Here is a 9,912-nt window from a genome sequence, read left to right as displayed (position 1 = left end):
TCCGAGGACTGCTCTGGTGGTCAAGTAGCCAGCATGACTGCACCAAACGCTGTTACCTTCCCACCAAAGTGGTACCTTTTATCTACTTGCATTTGCATGCTTTCAAAGTGCTAGACTGGCAGAAAGTGGGACAAGTGACAGCAGCTCACCCCATCATGCAGCACTTGAGCCTTGAACTGCCAACCTTCTGATCTTCGTATCATCAGAACTGGCACCTTAACCACTAAGCCACCACATCCCATGATAGATTAAAGTACATAACAGATTAAAAGAGACGAGGAAGCAATTTACTTTGTGCTGCTGCTGTTAACAGAAAAACAACAGAGCAAAGCCAGTGTGTTTTAATGAATATATGTGTATGGGTGTGTGTGTGTGTGTAATTATTTTATTATCATTATCATTATTCACCTACACAGGTGTATTAGTATATTATTAATATTACTATTAATATTATATACACTCGTTCCTCCACATTTGCAACTTTGGAAATAGATAAAGAAATAATGGTCTGCCAAAAAGGCAAGATATGTAATGTAATATATCTGGGATAAATAAACTAGTAGAAAATATTTCTATATAGAAAGTAATATAGAATGGAAGTTGTACAAAGCACAACTATCAAATAAAGATTGTTGACTGAGTTATGTTTGCTTTTTTCATATTCTATGAAAACATGAATAAAAGTTAGGTTTTTTTCAAAAAAAAGAATAAGACAACAAATCAGAGATTATGAAGGAGAATCCAAAGATATAGCCGTATTAAGTCTGCAAAATCAGTATATATAGAGATCTTGTAGCACTTCTGAGACTTAAACCCAAAACACACTGCAGAAATCATCTGGTTTGAGACCACTTTAACTGCTCTGGCTCAGTGCTATGGAATTCTGGGAACTGTAGTTTTGTCAGGCATTTAGCCTTCTCTATCACAGATCTCTGGTGCCACATTTAACTACAATTCCCATGAGAACTGAGCCAGGGCAGTTAAAGTGGTGTCAAACTGGACTATTTCTGCAGTGTGATTTGGACCTTTCTCATGGCAGCATGAGCTTTCATGTTAGACTTGAACCTGCCTGCTTCCAGATGCATTTGGAAGAAGCAGACTTTAGCCTAGGAAAGCTCATGCTGCCAACTTTTTTTCCCTTTCAGTTAGGGCCAAAAACAAACAAACTGCAGAAATAATAATCCAGTATGAGACCACTTTAACTGCCCCGGCTCAGTGGTAGGGAATTCTGGGAACTGTAGTTTGTTGTGCCACCAGAGCTCTCTCTCTCTCTCTCTTTCTCTGGCAGAGAAGGCCCAATGTCATACAAAACTACAGTTCCCAGGATTCCCTACCATTGAGCCTGGCCAGTTAGTGGTCTCAAACAACTGGATTATTTTTCTGCATTGTGTTTTGTAGTTCATTGTGGCACCAGAGCTATCTGACAGAGAAGACTCAATGTCACACAAAATTACAGTTCCCAGGATTCCCTAGCATTGAGCTAGGGCAGTCTTATTTCTGCAGTCTGCCTTTTTGGCCCTTAGTCTCAAAAGTGCTACAAAATCACATTTATGAGAGGGACTATTTGTTTTCTTCCTGGAATTGGTTTCTCCTGCTATTTTGAATGAGCATTTAAAGAGAGCACAATACGTCACCAGGGAACACCCCCTCCCGCACACTTGGTACAGCCCAACTGAAATTCGAGGGCATAGCAGAGCCTAATCCACTCGCCCATACCATTTGGGCACGGAGGGGGGGGAAACGTCTTGTACTCTCCCCCCTTCAGCCAGCCAATGAATAAGAGCGGCTCAAGCTCAACCTCCGGCGGGAAAATGGCGGCGGATTCTTTCTCTGTTCTTTATGGGCGGCTGAAGGTATATTCCCTCCTGGAGGAGCTTATTATTAAAGGGAAGCTTCCAGGCTGGAAAGGTTTGGGCTATATAGTGCAACTGAAGAAATGGATTGGCATCCAGGGCTGCATCCACATTGGAGAAATAATAACCCAGTTTGGCACCGCTTTAACTCTCTTGTCTGGCTCAAGGCTATGGAATTCTGGGAGTTGGAGTTATCCAATTTGGCACCACTTTAAGTGCTGTGGGATTCTGGGGAATTGTGGTTTTGGGAGACAGCCTTCTCTGGCTGCATCCACATTGCAATAATAATAATAATAATAACCCGATTTGATACCACTTTAACTGCCATGGCTCGAATGCTATGGAATTTTGGGATTCCAGAGCTCTGCTCTGGCGCCACGACAATAGAAGCAAACTACCATTCCCAGAATTCCACAGCACTGAGTCGTAGCCGTTAAAGTGGTGTCGAATCGGATTGTTCCCTCAGTGGGTGCAGCCAGAGAAGGCTAACTGTCTCTCAAAACTACAATTCCCAGAATTCCATAACATTGGGCCATGGCAGTTAAAGAGGTGTCAAACTGGGTCAAACATAGCTAGCATTAGGCCATAACTATTAAAGTGGTCTCAAATCAGATTGTTTCTGCAGTGTGGATACAGCCAGAGAAGGCTGTCTCTCAAAACTACAATTCCCAGAATTCCATAGCATGGGGCAATGGTGGTTAAAGAGGTGTCAAACTGGGTTATTTCAGCCCAGGGCTGCATCTGCACTGTAGAAATAATGCTGTTTGACACCAATGTAAAGCCTTGCAGCTCCATCCTCTTTGGAAGATGCAGTTTGAGTCCCATCTTGGGAGAAAGGCGGCATATAAATGAAGTCGATGATAATGATTAATATAATAATAATAATTGAATCACTGTAGAAATAATGCAGCTTGACACCACTGTAAGGGTTGTAGCTCCATGCTTTTTGGAAACTGCCTTGGGTCCCATCTTGGGAGAAGTCGATGATGATGATGATGATGATGATGATGATAATAATAATAATATCACTGTACAAATAATTGACATCACTGTATTGCATATAGATGAAGTTAATGATTATAATAGTAATAATAATAGAATCACTGTAGAAATAATGCATTTTGATACCCTCCTGATAGGCCAAAGGCCCCACACCCTCATGCAAGAGGCCAAAGGCCCCGGCGGCAATCGGCGGCAGGACCGGGCTGGGGCCGGTTCCAAGGCCTCGCCAGGCCGCATCCGGGCCGCAGGTTGCCTACCCCTGCTTTATGGAAACTGCCTTGGATCCTGTCTTGGGGGGAAAGCCAGCATGTAAATGAAGTCAGTGATAATAATACTAGAGTCACTGGAGAAATAATGCAGTTTGACACAACTTTAAGCCTTGTAAATCCATCCTTTTTGGATAACATGCAAATGAAATAAATAATAATATCCTATGGAATCCTGGAATAATTATTATAGAATAATAATAACCCGTGGTTTGTAGTTTTGCTAGGTCTTCTCTTCCCAAGAGGGCTGGTGTCTCACAAAATTACAAATCCTAGGGTCCTGTAGGACGATGGAGCCATGAGAGTTAAAGTGATGCCAAACTTCATTATTTCTACATCAAACCACATTGTTTCTATAGTGTACATGCAGTTTGAGTGTGGGACTGTGACTCTGGATACCAGGTTTTGAATCCTGGCTCGGCTATAGAAACCCAGTGGGTGACCTTAGGCAAGTCACACTCTCTCGACCTCAAAGGATGACAATGGAAAAGCCCCTTTGAAGAAACTTGCCAAGAAAACCTGTGATAGGGTTGCCATAAGTTGGAAACAACTTGAAGGTATACAAGAACAACAACAACATGACATGATGCACCCCTAATTTATTCTGTGGAGTTTACTCCTAAGAAGGTGTTTGACACCACTTCAAGTGCTCTCACTCCATCCTGTGCAATCCTGGGATTTATAGTTTTGTAAGTTCCTTATTGTCCTCTTCCAAAGAGGGCTGGTACCTTGCAAAATTACAGATCCCAGGATTGTGTAAGATGGAGACGTGGGAGTTAAAGTGGTGTCAAACTGCATTATGTCTACAGTGTAGATGAACCCCAGGAATGCTAAAATAAACTACTTTGCCTTAATACTCTTTCAAGTCTTCTCTCCGCTCCCTTCCTTAGCTTTTTGTTTTGTTTGTTTGTGGAAGAAACAAACCACTGGAAAATCGGTTTCTTCTTTCCAGCATTGGGTTGCAAAACCATTCAAAACAGGCAAACAGCCCCAATTTTTATTTTTAAAGCCTTACCAGGGGTTCAGTGGCGCCTTTCAAATTGGAGCCTCTATTTACCCTTGAAAAGCAAGAAGAACTACCTCAAGTCCTGTGGCAATATAAAGATTATCGTGTTTATTATAACAGAGGCTTTTGCGGTCTATAACAGGCTCCTTCATTGCATGCAGTAGACCACAGGAGCTCATAATGTTAGAAGTTTGTTCATTTTTAAGGTGCCTCGGGATGTAGTTATTCTTTGCTGGAACACTTAATAGGCTTAATGTAGTGGGTAAGGGAGAAGGGAATATTTTTATTATTTTATATGCCACCTTATATATTTAATGGGACCTGAGCATCCATGGACTTTGGTATCCACAGAGGGTCCTGGAACTGAACCACAGCGGATACCAAGGGCCCACTCTCAGTAGTGCTAAACAAAATATTATAGAAGCTTGCAAAGGCAGTACTGCATTTTTAATATTTCATGCTGAACACACATGAAAGGAAGGGCTACTGTCTTGATGCCTAGATAACAAGCTCAAGAGAGACTGATTCTGGACTCAAAGACAAGGGTGTGCCTATGCAATGAAGGAGACGGTCTAATAAGCACTTCAATCATGCTTTGTAAGTGTTTAGGGCTGGGCCCACCATTAAGTAACAGAGGTGGATGGGAAGAGCTGAACCAGCTCCCTGTTGTTCTTCCTGGTCATTCCCTTTTGTTGAAAGACAGAAGTGTTTATGGTCCAAAACACACAGCTGAAATAATCCACTTCGAGACCGCTCTAACTGCCATGGTTCAATGCTAGGGAATCCTGGGAATTGTAGCTTGTTGTGACACCAGAGCTCTCTGACAGAGAAGGCTAAACGTCTTCCAAAACGACAGTGACCAGAATTCCCTAGCATTGATCCAGGGCAGTTTCAGCGGTCTCGAAGTGGATTATTTCAGCAGTGTGTTTTGGACTTATGACACTGCCTCTCCTGCATCCTCTAGACTAGTTTGCTTCTCTGTTACACAGATGCTTTCCCATCACTGTCTTGTGGGCCTTCAAGTCATTTCCGACTTAGGGCAATCCTAATGTGAACCTATCACAGGGTTTTCTTGGCAAGATTTGTTCAGAGGAGGTTTGCCATTGGCTTTCTCTGAGGCTGAGAGAGTGTGACTTGCCCAAGGTCACCCAGTGGGCTTCGTGGCTCAGCGGGCAGTCTCCAAAGCCATAGTCCAACACTCAAACCACTATGCCACGCTGGCTCTTTTCCTTCCACTGATACTGAGGTAAGATCTACCTGCTAGTCCAGGAAGAGGTTTTTATCTTCTCTTTGCTTCTGTCGAACGTGTTTGTCAGTATAACATCCAGATACTACATTTGTTTACAGTGTGTCCTCCACATTCGCTTGAGTTAGGGGTGCAGGACCCCCCCTGGAAGTGGAAAAACTGTAAATTAAAACAACTGTGGGGTTGTTTTTAACCTTAGAGTACACCTCTCTAGGAATATCTAGGAGGTCCTCCGGGACATGCCTGTTGGCAACATCTGCTGGAAGCTGACCACAGAATTGTGCTAGAGGACCTACAAATGTCTAGGGAAGTGTTTTCTCTGGGAATCTCTAGGTCCTCCAGCATGCCGTCTGGAGGAAGTTGAACATAGACTCACATTGGAAGACCTAGAGATTCCTAGAGAGAACATATTTGTCAAATCCATGAATAATCAAATCCGTAAAAGGCAGAGCCGTAAATGTGGGGGGATGACTGTACTATAAAAGGTATTTTAATTCAAAAAAGTGTGCATAGGCTAGCAGCAAGACTCAACAAGACTGCCTTCATAGAGTTGCATTATTAGCAAGTCTTTGGCTGCTGCCACACTGCAGCAGTTTGACACTGCTGTAATTGTCATAGCTCCTTCCTATGGAATCCTGGGATTTGTAGTTTGTTGTCCATTCAGAGCTCTTTGACAGAGAAGGCTAAATAGCTCACAAAAGTACAAATCCCAGAATTTCATAGCATTGAGCCATGATAGTTAAAGCAGTGTCAAACAGCATTAATTCTTCAGTGTAGATGTAGCCTATGGCAGAGATGAAATTAGGAGACTCCCAGGTTAATCGGTTCACTACACAAAGGAAAGGGTTGTATTTTTTTCTATTAGCATCCTTTCCATGACTTTCACACTCTCAGTTAACATTCTAATGTTTAGTTTTATCTGACATTAATCTAAAATGTATCACAAAATCCTTTTTCCCTTCCTCTTTTTGTTCTGAAACAGACCCACACAGCTAACTCTTTGAAATACAATAACTTTCTCTGGAGACATATCAGTACTACAGTACCAGCAATGCATTTCCTGAAAGTGAACTCCATATAACAAATCCACCCTCCCATTCTAAATACATTTAAACAAAACCGTGTTTCTTTTCCCCCAAGCAAATATATAGAGAAGTATAAATTACTTCCATATTTCTGTTGCCTTTAGCAATTAGCATGCTAAAGAAAATTCCCTCAGGTCAGTATTAATGGACTAAAGGTAACTAATCTGATATTTCAGAGCCCTCTTGGATGCAAATCTGATCTTGCTGTCTGGTTGCTGATGTTCTCAACTCCACAATCCAGCTGAATGGATCTAATTCATCATTTCCACTGGGCCCTTTAGTAAATGCCTGAACTCCAAAGCAGTTAATGTCCATATGATACTTTTCTTCAGAATTACATTATTCCTTCTATTTTTCCTTTCCTTGTAAATTTGGGTCCCCATCCAGTGGAAAGATCTCTTGCCCAAGCTCCTTTGTAAGAAACAGAAGCTTTGCAGGAGAGCGGTTTCTCGCAATGAAATACACGCAGGACGCCTTGAAGAATTGTGTCCTTGAAGATAATTATATGATAGGCTTTTTTTCTTTTTCTTTTTTTGGCTATAAGTACTTTCTAAAATGATGACCCATCTAGTGCGTGGCGCACATTTCCTCCAATGGACTGCTTGATTTATAGTTGTTATGTGGAACATGTTGGCTTTCAGTAATGCAAAATTCTGAGTTACGAAAAATGATGAAGTAGCTGAAAAAAGTTTTGAAAATATTTACTGTACAAGGCTGATCCTGGCTGCAGATGTCTCCAGTTGTGTCTAGAGAATGGCTTATCCCATAAAAAGTAAACAGACTGCCACAACATTAAGATAATCTGAGTCAAGGGTAAATATGGTAGGAGTTAAAAGGACCTGAATAGGGTTAGGTTAAAAACTGAACAGGATAGTACCTCAGCTGAGGAATTTGGGTCTGGAGATCTTTGACATGTTCCCACCTCTATGCTGGGGTGATATCTGCTAAGGATATTATCACCAGGAGCTGGAAGTAGTGTTCTTTCCCTGAACATGTATGTGAGAGTGTGCCATGGGAAAACAGGTATCTGATTATGGAGAGTCTGCATTATAAGACACACAGATAATTTGGAAATAATGGCTTCGGTGAATGGAAAATTTATTTGCTCATTCTTTCCATCATCCTATAGGAGCTGGGCTGCCCTGCCCTTGAGGGTGTCTTCTTGTCAGAGGCTAAAGACATGCAGAAGTTGCTGTGTACTCCTTCATCCCATCGCCTGGACATATTGGAATGGATTTGCACCTGGTAACATCCTTCACCATTAGATCCTTTCTGCCATTGTGACCTCCTTTCTCTCTCTGTTTCCAGTACAGACAGAACTAGCATACCAGTACTATGCCTCCTGTTCCTACTGAAAAAATATAGCTTGAATCTGTAGCTGTTCTTTGACTTGTTTTAAACCTTATTTTTATATCTTATTTTCATTTCATGCATTTTAAAGCTAGAGGTGGGTTGAGGCACAAAGCAGATCTGCAATTTGAAAACATATAAATCACATTCCTTGAGTCTCATTATCTCTCAGGATTGTGTGGCCTTGCTTTGGAGATCTGCCATACAGATCAAGCCATGCAGGAAGCAGAAAAGAGTTGTGAACTCCATGTACTGATGTTAACATTTGAACTGGCCCTTGCAGATGAAATCCAGCAGGAAATGTTCTGTGTCATGGTTGATGTGTTGGGAATGTGGGAGAGAGCATGGGTAGCCCAGATTGTCTTTCAGCCCTGTTCCATATTTTGTGGGTAACTGGGCATCTAGAGACACTTATGGACTTGCAAAATGAAGTAGGGACATTAAGCATCAAGAAGGTATTAGGGGGGTAATTCTTCATTAAGTTACTTCACAAAGGATGCTACAAGTAATTTAAAGAATTTTCTGTGAAAAGTCTTTGAAAACAATGCTGCTTTTGAAGCATATTTATGATACAAGATTGACTCTGCGCAAAATTTGCATGTGGTTGTTTTACACATAAAACAGAATTCTCTGTACAGGAAGATTATGTTTCTGTGCAGAAATATTATTTCCTGTAATATGATTTCTTGTGCAGAAGAAGTTGCTTTTTGTGCAGAAAATGCTGTTTTCTGTGCAAATCACACACGTGCAGATTTTACACAGGATAAGTCCCCAATTACAGCATTTTCTGTGCAGGAAACAATATTGCTGCATAAAAATATGATTTCTTTGTCACATGGAAATTTTGCACAGTTTTTCTCCCAAACGGCAAAGATTCTCACTAGTTCAAGATTCTTTTCATCCATTTTCTCACCACTAAAACATGTTTTTCAACAAGTTTTGAATATTCTTTCCATCCCTAGAAGGAATGAGAGGAGATAGAGAGATACATGAGGTTTAAGTGAGAATGAAAACAAAAAGGGATACTGAAGAGTCATGAGGGATAGAAAGTGACAGCTCATTTATTGTGTACTGCAGAATTATATGAGAAGTACAGAGAGCTCAGGCAGTCCCTCTCTGTGTAGCTTCTCCCTGGATTCTGTTTTCAGTCACATTGGTTTGAAGAAGTCCAGAACAAATTTTATACACAGATAGACAGATAAGTCTGATCAACGACAACTAAATTCCATGTTGTTGGGAACACATTTGTAATTGCCAAATTCAGCCCTTTGAATTTCTTTCTCCTCAAGTTCTGACCTCAAGACTAGTCACAAGGTGGAGCACAGCACACTTAACAGCCCAGTAGTGGTTTTTCTAAGGAAATAGGCTCTGAGCTCTTGAACAAAAGCAGTTTTCCTTGTCTTTCTGCTGTTGGCATTTTTCTCTTCACTGCTACCTCCCTTTTGTCCCCCATTCCCATTCCCTATTTTGTTTGTTTTTTAAAGAATTAGACTACAAATCCATATAAGCAACACCATTTTATTATGCCATTGTATTTAATGAGACTTGAGTATCCATGGATTTGGGTATCCATGGGGTTCCTGAAACCAAGCCCCAGAAGATATCGAGGGCCTACTTCGGGGGAGGGATATTCCACCTGCAGAGGAGGACTCTCTCTTGCTGTTGCCTGACGTCTTAAGGAGAGGAGGGGCTGGTGAGAGCAGCCTTCCCCTCATAACCAGCTTGCTGGCCCTGGAGGACGCCAGAGCCTTTCCTCCCTAAGTCTTCGGGGGAGGGACATTCCACCTGCGGAGGAGGACTCTCTCTTGCTGCTGCCTGGCGAACCCATGCTAGCAATACGGCAGAGGATGATTGGGGTATCTCCTCTCTGCCATCATTGCTGTACTGCGGGGGGAGGGGGAGGGTATGGATGTGGGGAGTGTTTTGGTTGGGGAGGCAGAGGGTAATTCCCTTGGTACGAGCGAGGCTCCTATTGGAGTAGTGTGGGGAAGGGGGAGGTATGGCGGTAGGAGAGTGGACCAGCGTTACAGGGGAAGGCGAGATTGATGCTTAATATCTATCCCTCCTTCCTGTCCCTCTTCTAACCAAAGAGATCTGAGGGTCA

At 42.1% G+C, this 9,912-nt stretch overlaps 1 protein-coding gene across 2 annotated transcripts in view; it reads left to right on the top strand.

Annotated features, from left to right (window-relative positions):
- The first annotated feature begins 1,715 nt into the window (after window positions 1-1,715).
- The window catches only part of HAUS7 (HAUS augmin like complex subunit 7), a 35,666-nt gene continuing 27,469 nt past the window's right edge, over window positions 1,716-9,912 (top strand). For both annotated transcript variants that reach the window (XM_042452063.1, XM_042452064.1), the window contains exons 1-2: window positions 1,716-1,853; window positions 7,588-7,703. In XM_042452063.1, the coding sequence (XP_042307997.1) occupies window positions 1,773-1,853; window positions 7,588-7,703 (197 nt within the window). In that variant the 5' untranslated portion in view covers window positions 1,716-1,772. The remainder of the gene's footprint in view (window positions 1,854-7,587; window positions 7,704-9,912) is intronic.

This window comes from Sceloporus undulatus, chromosome 2 (assembly GCF_019175285.1).
Source record: "Sceloporus undulatus isolate JIND9_A2432 ecotype Alabama chromosome 2, SceUnd_v1.1, whole genome shotgun sequence".
NCBI lineage: Eukaryota > Metazoa > Chordata > Lepidosauria > Squamata > Phrynosomatidae > Sceloporus > Sceloporus undulatus.
The sequence above is the reverse complement of the archived record's forward strand: the minus strand, read 5'-3'. Positions and strand labels throughout refer to the sequence as shown.